This window comes from Alligator mississippiensis, chromosome 4, assembly GCF_030867095.1.
Source record: "Alligator mississippiensis isolate rAllMis1 chromosome 4, rAllMis1, whole genome shotgun sequence".
Classification (NCBI taxonomy): Eukaryota; Metazoa; Chordata; order Crocodylia; family Alligatoridae; genus Alligator; species Alligator mississippiensis.
This window is the reverse complement of record NC_081827.1, coordinates 64,978,482-65,001,806: the sequence shown is the minus strand read 5'-3', so window position 1 is coordinate 65,001,806 and position 23,325 is coordinate 64,978,482. Positions and strand designations below refer to the sequence as shown.

Sequence of the window (23,325 nt, the reverse complement as noted above, 5' to 3'; positions counted from 1 at the left end):
CATTTAGACAGTGACAAATAATCACCACAAGTAGTTAAAGTGGTAAGGAAAGAACAAACAAACTGTAAGGAACATCTCTCAAAGCGGCTTATAACAAAAGGTTTATAAGACTGTATTTACGATTCTCAGTTTTGCTGAACAGATTGCTGCCCAGTCAGAAGAAACTTTGAAGATGACAATGAAAGAGAACCTGGTTAGAGAAGAGCAATTTCTTGCTAGTATAAGTCTCAAGGCAACGTCAAGTAGTTTGTACTCAAAAGCGGAGCCAATTTTCTTATACACTTATTCCAGTATTTGTCTTTTATATTAAATAATTAGCACATTCCTCCTTGGGGGCTCCTTAGCGCCCCCTCGGAGTTCCAAGTCTCTTTCCATTTTACTGCTCCAGGAAAGGGCCCGTGTCATGTGGACATTCTCTCAGAGAAGACTAAATTACATGTCTTCAGTAACAAAAAAAACCCCCTGTCTAGACCATGAAACGTTCCCTTTTAGAGAACGTGTCACAACTAATAATGTCTGAACAAGGAGGTAAACTGCGGTTCTAGATTCTGATTTCTGCAGCACAAGATCACTATTTTAATCGCTAAATTAAAAGATTTGATTTTTCTAGTTTAAAAATTGTGCGAGATGGATGGTGCACTGAGGTTGCAATTGTGCACTGCTTTTGCTAAATCTACAAATATACTTATTTCATATATAAGAATAAACAATAAGCATAAGATTTTAAAAAAATTATAGGCCTACACACTGATCAGAAGTGAAAAGTACTTCAAGAAGTACCTTATGATGCTCCCCCTAAGCAGGTTCAAATTTAGTAATATGGTGCCTTAACATTACAGTGATGGGAGTTATCACAAACTAAGACAAGGGTCAGCAATACAGGACCCATAATTTTAACCTAACCCACAGAGCCAGAGGATTTACCCTGTGCCTGCATTGCAGCCAGGGAAGGAAGGGGTGTGTATGTGCCCATCCCCTAGCAGCAGGGGGCTAGGGAAAGCAGCATGGATACAACTCCCAGATGCCTTGCCTGAGCCCACACCAGGACAGAGCCCCCCTCATCACTGAAGCCACCCAGCTTGTGTTGAACCAGAGCCAGGTTATTCCAGCTCAGGGCTTGTTAAAAGGTTGCCAGCTGCTGCTTTAAGTGTTAAAACTCACAAGTCTGCCCCTCAGCTCCTTGCTCCTGAAAGACAATGGAACATCAGGATCAATCAGAGAATGAAACTAGATATTAGAATAGAAATAATGTTAAAGAACAGGTTTGTTGAGCTAGTGTGCAAGGAGGAGGAAGAGTAAATGCGTTGGCAAGGAGAAAATAGAAGGGAAGTCAATCCCAGCAGAGGAGGTAACCAGGGATATAGCCAGGGAGACAGCTGGCCTTCCGTTTCACAATTTCTTCTTTTAATCTGGCTATCTTCTAGCTATATCCCTGATTCTCTCTCTTTTGCTGGGACTGACTTCTCACCTCGCCATCACATTTACTCTTTCTTCTTCTCAAACACTAGCTCAACAAGTCTGTTCTTCAACTTTACTTATCTTTTAATATTTGGTTTCATTCTCTGACTGGTCCTCATGAAACCTGCCCCCTTCATCTGGAGTTTTCACTCCAAGTTCTGTTTTTAGCAGATTTTTTCAAGAACTTAGGTGACTTCTTTCCCTCCCTTCTCCATGTCACTACAGTGGCTCTCCCTCAACTATAGGAGATAGTTAGGGACCTTTTGCAAGGGACACGTTGAAACAACAACTCTTTAAAGCTTGTTTTAAGATAACAAAACATTTACAGTACTTTTCCAAATTGTTCAGTTAACTTTTAGGTTACCTTTATTATACACACATTTGCCACACAAACTGTGGGCATACACTTTCAGGTGTCTATAGCATTACATACCTGTGACAAAATATTACTTGCTGATGAAATGTCTTGGTCGAATGTGTTAGGAAAAGAATCAAAGGTTCAGTAATTTTTCTCTTTTAGAAATATTTGTTTTACAAAAAGAGATCTTTACAAATGAAGATCTTTAATCAAAGATTGACAACTGCACTAGTTTCTAAACTTTTAAAATTGAATAATTAAAAATAAATTTGTTTTCCAAAACGTAGATAGAACTTCTAGCAGCTCCTGCCCACCTTCCCTTGAATAAAAATTCAGTAATATTTTTACAATCTTCTTTATGTAACCATATTAGATTTGCAGAGTCCTCCAACATCTCTGATCACAAATAAATTCCCCGAAGATTCCTAAAAGACTACTAATGTTGTTCTTCTTGGGGTTTTTTTTTTTTAAAAGGGGGAGGTGTTTGTTTTTAGTAACAACCACACTAATGTTAGTCTGAAATCAAACCCACTAAAAACATCAGAATAAAGTTTTTTTCTATTGAATCACCAATTGTGCCAGGGATCTGACTGCATAGAATACCCACACAATTTACCCACACAACCTGGCACAATTTAAGTGCCAGATGTATTTTGCATGTAATTATTCAACTACCTTTTGTCATTTATATTCTAAAAAGAGCTCCAGAATGGTACTATTTTAATAATTAGATTTTTTAAGTTAAAAAGTATTTTAAAAGACAACATACCCTCAAATGCCACATTAGATTATAAGAACAAATCAAATGTATTCACAAACTTTTAAACTATTATTTTTGCGCTCCAGCCAGGTTAAAATAATTAAATTAAAATAGATCTCTCATCTAACCAGACAATATTTTCCACAGGAGTGAGGGGAAGATAAAAGGTCTACAAAGGCAAATATACTGCAATATTTCTACTCATCATAAGCCTTAAGAAACAAAATTAAAAGACTTACCTTAACAAAACCTGAATCTTGCACCTAAATGAACACCACAGTTACTAACCAACTATGGCTTACGAGGAGTGGACTCAAGAACCCATCTATGCATTGCTAGGAATGGCTTCTTAGTGATGCAAGAACGTGTGTGCTGCAGTGGCCCTAGCCCTACTGAACTAAGGACTGAAAACACTGGAACCGATTCCCTATCTCCCCATTACAGCAAAGAACAGGATTTAGTCTGATCCCACATAAAAATATCTTTTGAAAAGTAATTATTTTGGAAAAGTAAATAAACATTTCCATGCTCTCATTAAACTGCTCCACTAAAAGTAGGTATCAACCCACTACAGTACAATACATTTTCCTGATATTGACACGTTCAGAAGAAATACTCTGTTGGCCTTTGTTCCTTTCCACGACTGGCTGGCTGCTGCTGTCAGGTTAATTCTATTGTGTTCCACAAGATCTTGCAACTCCACAGACTCTTATAAAGTTTTCTTTTGTTTTTAAACTTTTCATTTATGTTTAAGGAAACATAATTGTACTGTTCTATTAGTCACCGTTATGGGCATGGCTAGTAGCACCAAGTATTAACATTGTCCAACCCTTCCTAATATAACACTTTTTCAATTGATCACAACTGCCAAACATGTCAAATACTTAGTGTCTGCCTTGTTTGGGGTTTTGGAAATTTCAACCAAAATGGCTTGCCTATTTCCAAGAACAAGACTGGAAAATGTGTTGTTTGGTCCATGTTAAAAATTTTTAGTGACCACTTTAAAAATCTCTAGTGCTCCGGAGTAGGGTCCTGACATTTGGCAAAGATGATCTTTCTTGTGTCATCTGTATGAAAATCTACCCAAACTGGGCAAGTTATAAACCTCTGAAAAATCAATTTTACATATGCTCAGTAGAGACTTCTTAGATATTAGTAGCTAAATTCCCTGAAAAGTCTGTCCATTCTGAACATGCTCCAGTTAGGGTTAAGCAGACTTACCCTGCAATTGTAGCTCTGGGATACTTATGTGAATCAAGAAGAGCTATTCTCTCTTCTCACATGCTGAATGCCATCCCTGGTACAACCACACAGCTTCAAGGACAAAGCTGTCTTCCCCTTTGCCTTCAAATAAAACAACCAAATCTGCAGGGAGAAGCATGCTGGGGATAAGGAGCAAGGATCAGGGTAGGGAAGGAACTAAGGCTGAAAGCTGTCAAGAGAGGGAAACCAAACCTAAGAGTTGGGGCTGACAGACCAAGTTTTAGGGAGCAAATGAAAGTAACTGAAGTCAGAGTGGAAGAACGTACAGAGTGGATAAGGAACCTGAACTCAGGTAGCAAGCATAGTCTGGACACAGAGGGTGTTCATAGACATGCTCCAGGAGCTGTTGTGGAGGGGAAAGAGAAAGTACACTTTAATTAAAGTGGCTTCAAGAGCTGCTCTAATTAGAGTGCCTGGAGCATCACATGTAACAACATCCCCATGCTGAAAATTGATGGTGGTTGAACAAGTTTTAGTTGAAGCGCCCCACCCCCACCACCATTTTTCAGCACAGGGACATTGATACATGTGATGCTGGAGTCTGCTGAAGTGCAGTAATTACCACACTCCAGTAGACTCGATTAATTGAATCTGATCTGACACGCTCCAGTTACAGTGTATCAGAGCAGCCTCCATGCACGTGTATAGGTGTTCAAAGACTTGAGAAGAAGTACTGAGGTCCTGGATAGGGAGCTGACAGTGGCTACAACTGGGATGAGAAACCTGAGTAGACCTGAGGCTAAGTACAGACCATCAAAAATCCCAAGGCTGAATTGATTCAATCTTCACAGCTTAGTTTAAGCTATGTAGGTTGAACTAGTAAGCAAATGAACAGACATTCTCTTTTGATCCTGAAAATGCAGCCACTTGCCTGCAGAAGCCAGGGGGAGCTAAAGCATGTCTCCCTGCTTGGCTGGTGCAGGCAGCTTAGGCCAAGGCTAGCCCACCCACCCTGCAGGGTGGGTTGTGGGGGAGGTGCAAAGCATCCTGGGATGCTGGGGGACCGTGAGTTGACTTGAATCTGAAAGGGATCCGAGACAGAAGTTCAATAAACCAATTTAACCTAAATCACATAAGTCTGACACTATATCCATCCAGGTTTATCTTAAACTGGTTTTCGTCATTTTAAAAATTGTTTGTGTGTGCTGAACTTCTATTGTTATAGATTTGAACCTGTTTCTTATCACTTATACTGGTTTATGTACAACTTCTGTCCCTAGCCTGAGTGATTGGCCTGAAGAATGGGCCTGAGACTAGGAATTAGCGATGGGGAACAGAAACAAACTGGAACAAACTGGAGGCCATGAAATCGAAAAGGTGTCAATTTGAGAAGTATGGGCACCAAAAATTAGCAGATGTTCCTGAGCATAGTCTTTTTGTCCCTCAGTCTGCAGTCTGTAAATGAGAATAATACTGCCTCATCTGACAGCTACGTTCTAGAAGTAATTTGCTGATGTCTGTTAAACACACAGACTGCTATAGAAAAAATCATGAGGAAATGAATAGTTCTCTCTTCCTAGCTGTGTTAGGATAGCGTGCAACAAATAAGGCACTGACCACACCTTAAACAAAGAAAAAACAAAATGAATAGCTACTCATTAAATAAGCACCAGCCATTTCATGCACTGCACGAGGCATGGGTCATTTGAAAATAATATGTAATTATGTAATCAAGGGCTATAATGCAGAATGGATGAGCACAGGGGGTTGAAACAGGATTATACAGACAGCCTTAATTCTGGTATTTCTTATCTTTGAATGCTTCATTTCTAATTTTAATAATGTTCCTTTAACAAAAAGGAGATGTGCGAGATGCTTTACATAGATAGATTCAATACCAACTTAATTTCTATAGGAAAACAGGATTTTCACCATGACCAGTTACCTTCGTCAAGAAGTATTTTTACAATTCCAAAAAAATGTAAAAGAAAAAATCTGGTTTGAGCAACATACATGAGGCAGAATTCTGGAGGGCTATATCATTTTTGCCTATAACTTCTGCCTTCCAATACAGTACTCATTTTGCAGCATATTAAGAGTCTCAAGAGGTTAAGCGTCAGTTATAAGGAAAAAGTCCTGATCAGTGGGAAATTTTAAAAGAAAAAAGGTATAGCTAAAATTGTATATCACTCAAAAGGAAGTTGTGTGGGGGGCAGCAATATAGGCCACCTCTGCCTATAACCCTGGATTTTAATTACAAACTTTTCAGGTAAGTAAAGGGTGCTTTTTTGGGACAAGTATTTTAGCCAAAATTTCTGCAGCAAAGCAGCAGTGTTTTTAGAACATACTGGATTCCAGAAAAGGAAGAAAAGAGAGTATGCTAATTCCCTTTACACTTTACAAAAACTTGGAATTCTTAAATTATGATCACAATCCTTCCAGTCTCTGTCTCTAGGGATACTTGATAACAAATATTAATCTCTACAGTGGGTGAACATGATGCCTCCATTCTACTTCCAGCCCCGGTTAACTTCAGTACTAATAATAAGTCAGATGAACATGATACTTGACAATGCAACTCTGCATTTGCAATATGCCTGGAATGATGGAGAAGTAATCTTGTTGAAGGTTATACCATTTCTTTCAACAGAGAGCTGCTAGATCACAAGAACTCCATGGCAGTTGGAACAAGGAATATTAGAAACAATTCCAACTGTTCTTAAAAAAAGAGGAAAAGTTATCTTCTTTATACAAGCGCAGTATATTACACATGCAAAGAAATAAACAATTTACCTGTGTTAATTTAAATCAACACACTGCAAATGGCAAAGTAAAAAAGAATCAATATATGGCATGGTTTACATTTCACAGATTATTTAAAGCTATATTACCTTCTGTAGGACATCTAAAGCCGTAAGTACCGCTTCTTGTAAACTTGTCAAAACTGCTTCGGTGTAAGATGGAAGGATGAAAGGGGAGGCATCAGAACTGATAGGAACTGAAACAGCACCATGTAAAATGACACCCAGCTTTTGGAGATCATCCATGCTGAAACCAGTTTTGATGTGCTGGTATAGAGCTGGGAATATCTGAATTAAAGCTGTGAGAAAAGGCTGGCTGGGGATGAAGGTCAATTTATCGCAAGTAATTGGAGGCTTTGTACTTTCGGAGCCAATCCTATACCAGGTGTTCCAAGCAGCCCACCAAAGATTCAAATCCTCTATTTCATCTGTTATTATAGGTGGCTCAGATGCATTATATCTTCCAATTCTTTCTCCTATGGAGTCAGTTCTCATGAATGATCTGCCCAGACTAGTAGCAGTCATTGCCCCTATGACAACAGGTACAGAAACGTTAATAGCAGGTGGTGTATCAGGTTTCTCTGAGTCTCGAACAGGGGAAACAATCTGTAAAATTTCCTGAAAACTTTTCAGAGCAGCCAAAGAAACTTCATTATTTTTGCTGAGGGCTGCTGACTGGATGTGATCAAGAAGAACATCCCAGGCTTTGGAAAAGTCTCCTATATTAAAAAAAAAAGAAAAGAGTTTTATCAACTTGACCTTTCATCGGATCTGTTTTGATATATTTGCATGTCCAGTATAGAGGATTTTGCCAGGGGAGGGGACACCTGTCTTCAATTTCTTTATAAATACATGATCATAACTGTAGTAAAAATAAAGTAACAGACACACACATGTGCGCACCTGCACACACAGAGAAATAAAAGAATTATAGCACTCTTTATGCCAAACCTGATGTTTGCTTACTATGACTTTAGCAGTTCTTTATTACAAATAATAAAAATTATTCTTTTTCTTACACCTGTCAGTTGCCTGTTAATTTTACCAAGTATTAAATATATTTAATGGCTATGGGGTCTTATTTCTACTCATGCAATGAATCTAAGGATTTCTTAATACACAATTCTAAGATAATCATATATTCATGCAAGTTCTTCAGGTTTTTTCCCCCGCTCTATTTAATTTTTATTTGTAACCAAAATTTCATTTATGGATGTATGTGCTTTTTTCTTGTGTTTTTTTTTTTTAAATTGTAGATAGTTTTGGTGGGTTTTCAGCAACTTTTGATCTTCTAATACCTGACATTCTTATATAAACTTCTACCAAGTTGCACGGACAAAGAATGGATGGAGAGCGTTTATATATGTTAGTAAGAAAAAGCTGTAAATGAACAAATGATATACAATGAATCATCCCCCTAAATCAAACTCCAGCCTGCGGGCCAGATCTGGAGGGTCTTGCTATGTTATCAAGCCTATGGAATACCCCATGGATCTGAAAATTTGGCGGGGGGGGGGGGTGTTAGCAGCATTAATTGCTCTCAGAGCTGCGCCAATTAATGTTGCAACTCTTCCCTTTCCACCAAATTTCCAGACCCATGGGGAGTCCTACAGTCTAAAAGATATGGCCCCTCACATTAGATCTCAACAGCATATGGAATTATACTGCTGTCTGACTGCATCCACATACCAACCCTACTTGTCAACACTGCACGGCATTCAGCTGTCAGACTAATCCTGTGTGTGAGATTTGGCCCATGGACTGGCCTCACACCAGTCATCCCTTTTGTGGGACTAGATAGGTTGTACACCTCCGTCCCTAATTATTACTTTTTATTAGAATTGTCAATTACTATTAAATTAAAGCTTAAATCTGAATTATGTGTGTTTCTAATTCTTGTTTTTGGGTAATTACAATATCCTTGTCATATTTTTACTAATAATTATTTAACTTTATTCTCAGATTTGAATCTAGGAGTAGAGGGAAAAAAAATGAATGCCTCATCTTTCAGGATGTCCCATCACAACATTTATTCAAATAACAATTTCTGGAATACAGCATATGACCTGTAATAATATTAAAAAGAAACCTTAATAAGTTCTTAATTTTAGTTCACCTTTCTTTTCTTTAAAGTAAGTCAGGGACCAAAATATGACCAAGTATAGCAACAAAGCTCTAAATTACATTTCCTTACATGTGTCACTTTACATTAAAAATATTTAAGACAGACTACTTCACATTAATTATAAAATTAAATTACTTCTGCAGTCCATGAAGTCTAAATCCAGGCTACTGGGCACAAATTGCCTTTCCTCAGGTCTGGGAAAGAAGCTGGTACAACCTAAGCTAGTAGGGCCCAATAAAAGACATCACCAGGAAAAGCCTTGGTCCTTGCATATATTATGGACATCAACTATAGCACCAATCTAATTTTATTGAACTACTACCTACTAATTTTACTGCATCCTTTTGTCAGAGCTAGACTGCAAGTTCATTTGGGCATGAATACTAAATATCATATGCGCTGGCACTGGCCAAACATGGCTTCTGCAATTGATAATTTTACAGACTAATAACTTTGCAAATATCCAACGAATGAGTTTTTTATAAAAAGAAGAAAGCAGAAGAAACAGGAGTATCAAGGAGGTGAGAGAGAATAATGAGAATAACCCAAAAATGAAAACAAAGATGATGAGAGAAAAACAGAATAGAAGAAAAGGAAGTACAAAACTGGAGAATACCAAGGATGTTAAAAAAATAAATAAAAGAGAACAGAGAAGAAAGGAAAGGAAAGGATCTGAGGGAAAGAATGGGTGAACTCGCTCCTATTAATTTCAGGTAGTGCAGGTATGGTAATAACAAATTAAACCAAACTAACATGGAGGAGGAACTGCTTGAAAGAAGGAAATCTTAAACTGTCTCCCAATTCATAATAAGTCAAGGATTTTTCCTTAAACATTCTTCCCTTTTTTAAACCATACTCAGCAAGCAGATTTCCTCAATATCAGGGCTGTTCATACGACTGAAGAGTCCCTGCCTGATAAATGTTCTGTAGTATCACACTGTTGTCTGAGTGTTAAATATTTTTACTCAACAAATGAAAAGGGAAAAAATCCCTTTGTTTTTCTCTCAGAGTCAAGAATGCTTACAGCATTATGATTAAAGTCATTTGGTACCTGAGTTAGGAATAAGAACATTTAATATCATGTCCATACTTTTAATTTAAGAATTCTTATTCTAAGCACCTGAAAACAAGCTCCACAAATCACAAAGAATAGAGACCACACATTTATAAGAGTAATTTAAATACTTTCCTATAATCTTACTGAAAAAAATAATAGCACTAAATATTAAACAGATATTACCTAAAGGCTGCAATAAGTATCTCCTTGTGTTGAATATTCTTGCAACACCAGCCAAAGTTAATACCCATGTCTCTGCCCATTGTTTCTCTGCTGTATCCCTGGAATGATGAATGAGGATATTGCCCCCTCCTGATTCAATTTTCTCTTTGTCAGCTGTAGTGGAAGACTCTCGAACACGATCCAACAAATGAAACAGAACCTAAAATATTCAGAAAAAAAAATCCATTGACTACTACATGTATTTGAACTCATGCTAAAAACCAAGGAAAAAGTAAAACTGCATATTTTCTTCCTCCCCTCTGGTCCCTCGAAAGGGACCAGGAGAATTCTTTTATTCTGCTCAGACTTGCTCTCTTTCTGGGACTGTGTATACCTGAATCAGCCATCTGACATTAAAATCACACATAGCTCTTTAGCTTCTGAGTGGCCATTCCCACCACCATCAGAACCTTTGAGAATACTCTTGGTGCTAATTAAAACCTTGTAGAACAGACATACTGTCTATGTTCCATTTCCAGAGCAAACCAGAGGAACTTGTGATGTGCTTCTTTAGTAAACATGCAATTATGCTTATTTTAAATCAGGAGCTCTATGGGTATGAGGCGCCAAAGTGATGATATAAGTCAACTCAAGCCTTGTCCTTACTTTTCCAATGAGAACAAATAGTCTGCCTGCATTCCAGGGGAAAAGGGCCTTTAGGTATTGCAACTGAGACGAAAGAGCTAGAAAAGCTAAATCTCTTATTGCAGGGCTATCCAACTGGTGCTCCAGGGGCTGCATACAGCCCTCGAGAGATTAACATGTGGGCTGTGGACCACAGTGGCTACCACTCTCACTGCTGGGAGAAAAAAAGATCAAGATATAAAAACAGTGTTATAGTTAAGTCACTGTAAATTCCATAACAAGTTGGTACAAGGGAAAGACAGAATGAGAAAACAATGGGTTGGAGGCAACTGCAGGATAAAACAGGCCACAGCTACATTGTGTTTATAAATTATGTTTTAAAAAAAGCTTAGAAAAAATAAAAATCACCATGACAATAAACATGCTTATGGACTCAATACCTTCCATATAACTGTGTGCCATGTTGAATGTTGGAGTAAAGTTCCATGAGCACCAATTGTAGAAAATAATGTCTGTCCAGCACTCTTTCTAACTGCTGGTCGTGGATCTACACAGAGTTCCCCCAACTTGGCATACAGGCATAACCAAAGGCAGTCAAATGGTGGTGCAGGGTGGAAAGGACGATTTAACATCACTCCCTTCTCTTCTGCTTGCTTTTGCAATACTGCTTCCTCTTTGTTCAGTTCCTTTTCAATGATCTCACCTCGTTGGAAAAAATAGTCTGAAATATTCCACTACGAACAAAAAAGTAGATAAAAACATTATGTAAATACATAGCTGAACAAAATATCCAAATAAACATTTGCTCATTGATTATGGATAAGTGTTTCTAATTTGCACATTTTTTATAATACATTGACAAATGTATACACAGGTAAAGCTCCCCTATACTGATTTTACATAGATAGCATTTAATTGCACCACAGAGTAGAATATGAAAGTACATTATCTCTGGACTTTGGCTTTGGGCTCTCAAATGACTTTGTCAGTTGCTAAGTATCAGAAAAGGGATCTTAAAATCAATATATCTACTTAAAAAGCCCGTTATTATAATATCTCTATAACCATCTTACATATTATGGAATCACAGAAATAAATTTAAAATCTGCTCACTCTGTATATACAGGCAACTTACTGACTTCAGTGGGAGCTTCGTGAATACATGGCAAACAAGTGTTGGCATGTATCTGGTTAGCAGACTACAAACCAACTAGCATTAAAATTAGTCAAGTAAAGCCCTGAAGTATCATCATTATGGCTTAATAATGAAACTCACCAACAAACCAATTGAAGTTAAGCTAATGTTTAGCTCTTGATTGTGAAGTCCAAAGCTTCCTGCAACTTCAACAACTATCTGTAGGCAAGTGCACGGCATTGTTGGTAGAAAATCTGTCACAACCAACTGAAGACACTGGAATGCAGTCCGTATTAAGGACTCTCTTAAAAAAACCAACATACACCTCATTTCAAATTTCCTTAAGAACATGCAAATTGCATATTATACAACAGGAGGAATACTACAACAAAAGGAAAATGGTATTTATGTTAAAACTAAAGATTCCAAGCAGAAGCCGAAACATATTGAAGGTTTGTCTCAACTAAGATAAAAGATTTTTTAAGAAACGTAATTAGTACATTTTAAACTCACTCGCAGAAAAAGCAAATTGTACTTAAATGCATGTTAGCTAATTGAGTTGGAACTTCAACGCAACACAGTAGTTATGAAGAGAAACAAATCTGCATATGCAAGACTAAAAAATGCATATAATCTTTCCTTTATTTCTGTTAGAGAAAAAAAAGCCACTTGCAACCAGTAAGTAGCCATCAAAAGTTTTTACTAGCTTTAATACTCATTACATTATTCCAAATCTTAGGATAATCATTAAATTATTAATTCATAATTCTGTGCATATGTTTCTCTTTCAACAAACATCTCTTCATGATATCTAAAACAAATGGACCTAGCATTTAAAAACTGCAAACAATCTATTGCTAAATTCATTAATTCAGTAGACAATGTATGCAAAGCTGACAATGTATGCATTTAAAAAGGAGTAGGAACATTACCAGACTGCATTACGTTGAGTGAAGTAAATTTAGAGACCTATATCTACCTTTTAACATCTACCTAAAAATTAAAAAAGGTAAATATTGAGTACTCTGCTCTTTTTATCTATATCAATTTTTAAAACATTTATTTCAACCACTTACCCTTGATCACTTCTGATTGCTCCCATGACTCCAAGCACTAATGGCCAGCCTGGTCCTAGACTGTCACCCTGGCTTTGCAAAATCTGTAATACACACTCCAGCTGCTTGATCCTAATATCAGGATGGTTAATATTTGACAGTTCCTTCAATGGATTTAACAAAAGCAATTGGAGCCTCTAAAAATAAACAGCAAAACATACTAAGGGGAGTAACAGATAACATAGATCATAATTCATCCTGACAAAATAGGTGAAACAACACAGCATCAACCCTATGGCACAGGCAGATGTAAGCTTAGTTATTTAAACAGTTTTCAAGTGCTGTAAAAATTGACTGGAGATGATGCTATAGGACTATAAATTGGCCCAAATTACATAAAAATGACCCTGGATGAAACTTAAAAATCTGAAGCACTGCACCAGAAGTGTACCCAGGCAATTCTTGATCTGGGCAGCAGTGGTGCAACATCAGTGACTATGCTCTGCTATTGCAGGCTAGCAGCACAGAGGCTACAATTTTTGCACCCCCTGTGCCTCAGCCTCCAAGGGCTAGCGCCCTGGTCTCTTCCTCTTACAGTGATATTTTAGCTGGGAAGCAGTTTATGTCTGTATGCTACTGAAGTGCTACAAAGCACATTAAAAGAACTTTAACTATAAAAAAGGGAGGGTCAGAATTTGAAATGCTTTACATGTATACTTGCCCATACTTCTACATTCTTTGAATGGGATTTTTAAAACAATATTTAGAAATCTGAAAATTGGTGGGAGGTTGAGCACCTAATGCTTATAGGTATTTTTGAAATGTCCACCTTAAAAGATGTTGGATTTTTTCCCCTTTTTTTCCCCCTTTTCCTGGGGTCTTCAAGGCATGGGGAAGGGAAAAACCCCCTCCTCCAGGCTTTTTGCCCTTATTCTTCCCCACCCCCCATCCAACAGCCTAGAGAGCTGACTGGGGTCCCTTGGCCCCTGCTTTCACAAGGCTGAGGCAGCCCAATGGGACCATACTGAGAAAGGGGGGGATTCTCTCTCTATACCAGGGGCAGGACTGGGGGATCTGGCCAGCTCTACTCTAGAGGGACTATTCTCCCAACACCACTGGGCATGGAGCCAAGCCCTACAGGCCCATACTGAGTGGGGTGAATCCCTTCTCTGTACCAGAGCAGGGCTCAGGGGACCCTTCCAAGGGCAGGGACCCCCCGCTCTCTGAGGCTAGGAGACCTGGCCATTCTAGACAAGAAGGACTGTTTTCTCCTGGGAGGAGATAGCAAGTGGGTGATGGGGCATGTGCTGGGCAGCCAATCAAGGATAAGCCCTGCTCAGCTGCATTCCAGTACCCTCAGCAGTGGCCAGTAGGCCGGGAGTTGTGATCTAGCACCCCCCAGCTACCGGTATAAGCCATTGCAGGGGTCTGGCTGCCTTTCCAGCTTCAAAAGTAAATGTCAGTTCACTTTACTAACAGTTCAATCTATCCTGTTTAGAGAAACCTGCAAAGATTCATAGAATCATAGAAAGGAGGTCTGGAAGGGACCTGTAAGATCATCAAATTCGGTCCCCTGCCAAAGGCAGGAGGTAATTGGGCTCAAACGATTGCATCAATTCAGTCTGGAGCTCTCTGACTGCACCTGCCCCAGAAAATACCAATGTAAAAAGTTAGACTCTTCCATAAAATACTTTGGAGGGCTACAACCCCTGCAAGCAAGCAATAACACATGACCACCAGAACTGGTAATGCTAGTGGTTTCTACCATCAACAGTAAGTGGGACAACAGTAACTTAGAAGAAGAAAAAAAATTAAAATTCTGCTTCTCAGTTGTCATTTCACAAAACTGTTTCCCTTTACCTTCATCACTTAAAAATTTGGAGGTTTGTTACTTTGAAATCAGGGTATACTTCTCCCCTCTTCCCATCCCCTCCCTCCCCTTGTCCTCCTTTTGTAACTGTGCAAAATAAATGTTACATCTTTCATTCAAAAAGGAACTGGCAGCTGAGGACACCAATGGACTATACCACTAGCACTTAAGGACTAGAACACTTGCACTTCTGGAGGCATGCAGAGCATAACTACACAAGACACTACGTCACTGTAGCAACATGGTACAGCAATGTAGCTTCAGTAGGCAGAAACTGTGATGCCGCAGCTACGTTGCCATAGCGCCATGCTCCCTCAATGTAGTGCATCACTATGGCTATGAAGTGGCTAAAAATAACTGTGTGCTGTCAGCATGGTGCAGTAACAGCCATTTAGGAAGTACTACATGATGGTGCAGTAACAGCTGTTACTGCATCATGCTGGCGGCACATGGTTATTTTTAGCCACTATGTCACCATAGCAATGCGCTATAAGTGAGGAAGCACACCACTATGGCAACATACCTACAGCACCACAGTTTGTGCCCACTGACATTACATCGTCATAGCATGTTGCTACAGCAACATAGAGCCTTGCATAGATGTGCCCCTGTTAGGAAGTACTAAATGACAGCACACTAACAGCCATTACTGTGCTGTGCTTGCAGCGCACAGTTATTTTTAGCTGCTACGTTGCTGTAGCAATGCAAGTGAGCGCAACCTAAAGGAGGTACACCCAAGGAAGTACTAAATGATGGCACAGTAACAATGGTGCCATTGGGGCATGTGTAGACGTGCCCTGGGGGCAGGAAATCTGACAGGCACCTCTTTAAAATTTTAGCTATGATGGATGCTTGAGGTTCCAGAACAAAAATCTTGCAATGACTAAGGCTTTGAAGAAAGATCTTTCTACCACACACAAATATTGTGAAGATTAATGATGTCAGGTATAGACTTGCTTTATAGGAGTGCTAAGTATTCCTATTACTACTATGTATGAGGTGACACAAGCATTTCATTCCTTTTTCTAGGCTGACTAATCAGCTCTATCCTTTTATCACAAAATCATAATCAACAGTTTTTTGTCCCCTGCAATACTGGACTGTATATGAAAGAAAGAGAGGGCAAAGTCAAACGACACAGATGAGCAGAGGCTAATACTGACTATCATATCAAATTTAACAAGCAGGGAAAGCAGACTTCAAAAGAGAAAGCCAAAGGGTCAGGAAGTCATGTTATGTCAAGTCCCAAAAGACTGTACTAATTATCTAAATAAAAAACCCACAAAACTGAATCATTTCCCCTTAAATGGAACAAGCCATATGAAGTTGGATTAAAAAATGCTTCTGCATCTATCCTTCATGTACTGTACCACAACTCTATGCTCAGTACATGAATTCCTTTAAAATTCATATAAAATATATATTGAGTGTATATACAGAGTCTCCTCTTAAGAGCTGGTACTTGTGATAGCAATATTCTCTATTTTTATGAAGAGAAAAAGGGTGGAAGGAAATCTCTCTCAAACTAGTAGAATCTGATAAAATGGAAAATAGGTTTTTAAGTCTGCTCCCCCACAACTGTCAAATGATCTGCAAAGAACAGTAGGGTTATTGAAGAGCTGGTTATAGGTCTTATTTTGAACCATCAAAAATCAGAGACGTATATATTTAGACTTTGACATAACATGACTTCCTGAACCTTTGGCCTTCACTTTTGAAGTCTGTTTTCCCTGCTTATTAAATTTGATATGGTAGTCAGTATTAGCCTCTGCTAATATATGTATTTAATATATGTTTATATATGCCTTTTCTCGGAACCATCAAAATCAGAGATGTCTATGATTCTGATGGTTCGAAAAGGAGATAATTTAGAGAAACAAACAAACAAACAAACAAACAAGGTAGAGAAAGATAGGCCACAAAACTGAACTTTTTTTTAACAAAAAACTGTAGTAAAAAATAAATCTGCTGTACATTATGGGACAAACATAAAAGGAAACTCAAGAAAAAAGCCAAAGTGTCAATAGCAAAAATATCATTAACTACCAATATTTTTTAAAGATAATACAAGGACAGGCAGGAAAAAAAGATGCCATTTTATGCACCAAAGAATCTATTCTATGCCCTCAGTTAAAATCCTACATAACCTTGCAAATATTTTGGAAATGTTTTGTACTTGCAAGGGTGATCCACCTTTTGTTCTAACACATGAACACGTAAGTTAACCCCACCATCATTCTTTGCTCTGCATTCAAGCAAGGAGGTTATGGCTGATTAAAATGCATGAAGTGATCCTCAATATCTAAACCATACAGTTACAACTATAGGCTTTAGAAACTCAATGGTAAATGCCACTGATTTGCTTAAGTATAGAAAACTGCCTCTATGGAATATTACAATTTAATGTCCATTACCAGCTCCAGAAAAGGAAAGAGTACATTCACAAGCTTTACCTGATTTTGTGATAATGGAGGGTCATGGTTAAATGTCAGCCCTGCTTTAATGAGAGAAGTTAATGCTTCTGCTCCCCATTCCCTCATTCTGGAGTTCGGATGTTGACAGACCTGAAGACACAGCATAGCCATGTTTAAGCTATTTTTGTTTAATCAAAAATGTTTGTAAGCATTCAACAATGAAACTAGATAAATAATCTATGTAGCATTTTTAAAAGGGTAATCAAAAACTCATTTTACAATAGGAAGGCAACCCTCTTTGTATTTTGTTATTTTTCCCCGTATTTCTCAATGCAACCTACTGCTATTATTTAAGTTATTGTCACAAAAGTTAAGACTAAATATGACAGTAAGATTGAAAAATGTATTTGGGACAAGCTTACCTTCTGAATAAGAAAACAAAAGGAAGCAAAAGGGAAAAAGGCAGAAGGAAACAACATGAAAACCAAGACAGTTCAACTCAACAAAATATGCTGTTTTTTAATTGAGAAAAAGCAATAATATCTTTGCAAATGTAGACATTGCTAACTTAAAAAGAAATAAAATCTTCTCTTTGATGCAACAACAACTCATTTCCTGTTAATTTGCCCTTGAGCAGCTACAAAATAAATTCGCTGTCTCACTAGTTATGTTTCAGAACAGCTAAAATTCCTTAATGGGACCAAATGAGAATAAGCAACAAAATTATTTGTCTGTCTGTGGTTTCACAAACACACAAGAAAATGCATTTAAGTAACTGCAAATTACTGTACTAAAAGCAGTAAATATAAAGTGAGCACATTCTTCTTTCAAACACTTCAGAAAATGGTAGGTATGATAGCAAACTCTGCAAGTTAGAGACCCACTGGAACACATGCTTCTCTCTCAGAATCGACTTGCCTTTGTTCCCCATTCAATCCATATACAGATTATAAATCCATTATTTTTAGGTAAACTGTTACTTCTTATGGAAAGAAATTAAGCCTCATTCTATAAATACAGTGCACAAAGTGCTATCATAATATGAGCTGTTCTGCATGTTGTCATATTTGAGAGAGTGACTGAAATCTCAACAGCAGTTAAGGAAGCAGTCAAGGGAGTTAAGCAACATTTTTTTTTTAAAAAACAACAACAACAAAAAATCAATACTCCCACAAACCATTTTCAATTGGAGCAGGGATATGTGATCAGACTCCCAAAAGAGAGGGAACCCCCAAGTCTAGGAAAGAGGAGGAGGAAAAGGAACAGGTTTATATGCCCTAGGTATGGTGGACTGGGTATGAATAACTTCCAGGTCACTGATGAATGACCTGGAAGATGGGACAGAATGCACCCTCAGCAAGTTTGCAGATGACACCAAACTGGGAAGAGCAGTAGATACGCTGGAGGGTAGAGCTAGGATCAGAGAGACCTCGACAAACTGGAAGACTGGACCAAAAGAAAACTTATGAGGTTCAGTATGGACAAGTGCAAAGTTCTACACTTAGGACAGAACAAATCCCATGCACTGCTACAGGCTACAGACCAAATGGCTAAGAAGCAGCTCTGTATAAAAGGACTTGGGGGTTACAGTGGAAAATAAACTGAATGGAGCCAACAGTGTTCCCCAGCTGCCAAGAAGGCTAATGGCATACTGGGCTGCATTAGTAGGAGCATTACCAGCAGATCAAGGGAAGCAATTATTTCTCTCTATTCGGCACTGGTGAGGCCACATCTGGAGTACTGTATCCTGTTTTGGGCCCCCCACTACAGAAAAGATGTGGACAAATTGGCAAGTCCAGCAGGGGGCAACAAAAATAGTTCGGGGGCTTGAGAACATGACTTTTGAGGAGAGGCTGAGGGAACTGGGCATATTTAGTCTGGAGAAGAGAAGACTGAGAGGGGGGTTTAATAGCAGATTTCAACTACCTGGCGCAGGGTTCCAAAGACGACGGAGCTAGACTAGTCTCAATGGTGGCAGGTTACAGAAAAAGGATCAATGGTAGAGTTTAGGATAGATATTAAGAAAAACTCTGATGAGGAGGGTAGTAAAGCACTGGAACAGGTTACCCAAGAGAGGCTGTAGCCTCTCCAATCCTTGGATATTTTTAAGACCTGGCTAGCCAAAACTTTGGCTGGGATAACGTAGCTAGGGTTGGTCCTGCTTTGAGAAGGTGTTGAGAGGTCATCTAATCTAGTCCAAGAGGCCTTCCAACCCTCATTTTCTATGATTTGTATGGTTTTTATGACTGGAGAGGAAAAACATTTCTCCATCATTTTCATATCAACTCTTAACACAACTAGAAATAAAAGGGAGAAAGAAAGAAGAGTTGGCTTTCTTGCACCCTACTCCAGCTACGTGTCAAATCCTCAGGTCAATAAGCAGTAAGGCAACATTTTAAACCAATGGATGTTATAAAGGCAGGTCCAGGCAATACCATGCTGAGGCATTCCCTGCATATTCTCAGTAGTGTAACTATGACAGGACAAACAAGGCATCCACTGCAGTGGCCAACTTAGAGGGAGCACCAGAGCTGTCCCCCTACCCTGGGAGCCTTTGCTATGGCAGGTGCAGCTTGAGCAACCCAGCTATAGAAGCCAGGCAGGCCTGCAGTGGAACTGCAGCAGCCAAGAGAAAGGTTTGCTTCATACCAGCTGCACCAGCTTGGTAGCATGGGTTCCCCAGGGGCTATCCCTGGTGACCTGTTCATCACCCCTCATCCCCTCCCAGACACTCTACTGGGCATTCAGAATGACACCTCCAAGGCAGGGTCATCATTCAGTTCAGCCCCTCCCTCCCCCAGACGTTATGAGATGCAGGGCTGCCTGGCTTCTATGCCTGGCCAGTGTGAGGCTGTGCCTATCATAGTAAAAATTTCATGGGGGAGGGAAGGCAGGAAGACTGGGATTCTGATGCCTCTTGCTGAACCTGCTCCGCAGCTGCAGCACTTTGAGCATATCTATGATACCTGCAAGAACTGCCACCAGTGTGGAGACAGCTGGATCTGGTAAGACAATTTGTCATGGGGGGGGGGGGGCAAGAGGCTGGCACTCTGCCCAGGGTGCTGCAGTAGGTCACTACACCTCTGGCTATTCCACACACAGGCCAATAAGCTCAGTAGAGTGCAACAGTGAAGTAATACAGCAATACTATTTCTAGTTTGGGACGAGCATATGCAGAGCTGGTACAGCATATCTCAGCACAGCACTGTATTATAACTTGCAGACAGATCCTGAGTCCAAAGATGTGACTGGTGAACTGTTAGCCCACATGGGGAGGACCTCGTATTTTAAGATTTTGCTGGTTAATCTGTACATATACCCTCATTCCTACCCAAAAGAGCAAACTGCAAGAACATGGAAGCGGGTAAATCCCGGGGCTTAGCCTAAAGGGGTCAAACTTTTAATATTGTTGATATGAAGCCATTTAAAAGCAAAAAGATTCTTAAGTATAGGATAAATATAAGTTATTTTCTAAGGGTCGAGAGGATGGAAAGCCTCCTCCAGCTCCCCTTAGAAAAGAGTGTAATATACAGAATGCACTCTAAATCTATCCTCGTGTGTTTCATGCTCCTGTATATTCTGACCAAGGTAAGTTTTAAATTTGAATTTTTCCTGAATTTATTTTTTGTAGCTAGTTTGTCAGAGATATTCAAAAGAAGTTTTTATTTTATTATGACAAAACATTTTGTACATGATTCAAAATGTTGTTTACTCAAGAACTGAAACAGTTATTCCTATTTACTACTATAAATAGAGGCATTTTCCTTTAAGGCACTTACAAACACATTTAACTTGCTAATAGTTAAGTAAATAATTTCTTAAGTCTAAACGCTCTAGTCTGTTAGGTACATACATACACTCTTTCTGAAGACATGGTTTAATAATCAGAATATATTCATTCAAAATTTAATTTGCTTGAGTTATACCAAGTCAAATAGTAAATTAATGATCAGGTTTATTTCAGATGTTTGAAGGCAGATATTTAGCACTCCTGACAAAAATAACAATCCCAATAAAGTATCATCTTAAATTTAAAATATGATAAATAAGTTCCAAAAACAGAACATTGTTACTTTATTAATTAAGTTCATACTGAGAAAGATTTAACTAAAATATATATTAATACCATTGAGAGAAATCAGTTACCTCCAGGAGGTGACCAGTCAGAGGTCTCCACAGAATCTCAATCCTGTGCATGTTAACTAATCCTGTTTCCAACAATTTAGCAACAGCAAAAAGAGATGGTTCCTAGATAAAATGGAATTTGAATAAGTGATTGGAGAGGTCATGTTTAATTTTAGAACTTTTCCCTCTCTTATTTACAACTCAGCTTTTTCCAGTCGTACTACTGTATTTTGCAACTTGCAACCACAGCATTCACTCTATAGCAGGGGTGGGCAATTTTTCAGCTGCAGGGCCACTTAACAAGTTTTGGTGAGCCGCACAGATTAAAATCTTTTAGAAAATATCATTTTAACAAATTATAGATAAAACACAAATCGTACACTAGAAATTAAACATCTACTATAACATTTTAATTTTATTAAAAAAAATATTTTGTCCTGATTTACTGTTTTTCTTGAGCAGTGTTTATAGAGGCAATTGCATAATAGCTCAACGTAAATCTTACTCTTGTATAGTGTGTGGGGGAAGGGGAGGGTAAGTGTGTTGGTGAGATCTGGGGGGTGAGTGGGGCTACATGCAAGCTAGGTCCTGGAAGCTGGCTGTGGGGAAAGAAAGAAGAAGTGGCAAGGTGGGGGGTGGCAGGAGGCACATGCAGAGTTTACTTGAGCAGTGCAGGTATATGTGCAATCCACCCCTCCTCCCCTTGATCTGGCCAGTGCCTGCCCCTGTGGCACAGTGCATGGGGCCATGCTCCCACCCATCCCCAGCTCTGGCCCAGTCAGTGTGCACAGTGCTGGGTGCAGATGGGGCTCCGTCCCATGTGGAGTGATGTGGCAGCAGCCTCAGGTCAGATCCAATCAGTTGCCAAGCCAGATCTGGTCCACAGGCCATATTTTTCCTACCCCTCCTCTATAGCTCCTAAGACTGGGAGGTTTACATTGAAGCATCTGCAGTATTTTAAGATCAGGCACATGAGATAGAAGCAGTATGTCATGAAGATTAGCTTGATAAGTTCTTTCTACATTCTCCATTAGCATGAGTAACAAGAGTATTAAAATCTCTCCCTAAGGTCTCGGATGTGAAAAGAACAGTTTTAAGCCATCTATACCCCATAACACATTTTCTTAAAGAAGTAGTAAGGCTCTTAATTCTACCACCAGACTTTTAAATTATTATATTAAATATAAAGCAACAGCAAGATCATTTTACCCAAGGCTCATATCACAACAGTATATATGAAAACAAAATTTAAAGATGCCTGCAGAGATGGGATGAAGCTCTCATTCGTATGATCTGTATGCAAAATACTTGCATTTTTTAATGCCAAAAAAAAGTACACATCTACCAAATAGCTAAAAGGAACATCATAAATTAAGTATTCAGCGCTTAAGTGTTTTCACTTATGTGCGTTCCTTCTTGTTTTTAGTTGATTTTAAATCCATATTTTAACTTAATTTCCTTTTTATACTTCATTTTTTTCTGAATTTTGTAAATTTTATAGATTATATACCAAAAAATAGTTATTCAATTTTCTTTTTTTTCCCCCTATTGCTACTGTCAACATAAAAGATTAATCAATAGAACATTTGACAACATTTCTCAAGAGGATCAAATGGTTGTAGATCCTCTCATCTCCCTAAACAATAGGGGACTAGAGTGTCGTTTTGTGGGTAAAGAAACACATATCTGGAGCAGCAGCTGTTACATTCTAATTGTTATGTATAGACAAGTTGAGAAGGATACAAACATAGCAAAAATACTGCAACTTTAATACTAGATACAGCAGGTAAAGTTGGAGTGGTGCTTTGCTGGTACCCTTTTGAAACATTCACTTTTTGAAACTGTTCCAAGTGTATGCATGTCCATACCCTTTGAGGCCGCTAGGGGCTTTTTACCACTCTTCCCAGAATTTAGACCGAAACTGGCAAGCGTGCTTTTCAAAGCATTTTACAAAAGATACTGAAACTGAAAACTTCTATACAACTAAGAACAGCATCATTCACAATGTCTAGCTAAGTAAGTTTGTAAGACTTACTAAACATTATCTATGCACAACAATTTATTAGTGGAAAAACATGACAGCAATTAATTAATAGTATGAAGTGGAACATAATACAAGTACTAAAAGAAATCAGAAAATTTATGAAATATAAACAA

At 38.6% G+C, this 23,325-nt stretch overlaps 1 protein-coding gene across 2 annotated transcripts in view; it reads right to left on the bottom strand.

The window, feature by feature from the left end:
• MON2 (MON2 homolog, regulator of endosome-to-Golgi trafficking) overlaps positions 1-23,325 on the bottom strand; it is a 140,879-nt gene that overhangs the window by 37,288 nt on the left and 80,266 nt on the right. For both annotated transcript variants that reach the window (XM_006260497.4, XM_014595901.3), the window contains exons 20-26: positions 21,190-21,291; positions 17,083-17,193; positions 12,781-12,956; positions 11,846-12,008; positions 11,010-11,303; positions 9,946-10,144; positions 6,671-7,299 (exon numbers count right to left, since the gene is read on the bottom strand). In XM_006260497.4, coding sequence (XP_006260559.1) covers positions 6,671-7,299; positions 9,946-10,144; positions 11,010-11,303; positions 11,846-12,008; positions 12,781-12,956; positions 17,083-17,193; positions 21,190-21,291 — 1,674 coding nt within the window. The remainder of the gene's footprint in view (positions 1-6,670; positions 7,300-9,945; positions 10,145-11,009; positions 11,304-11,845; positions 12,009-12,780; positions 12,957-17,082; positions 17,194-21,189; positions 21,292-23,325) is intronic.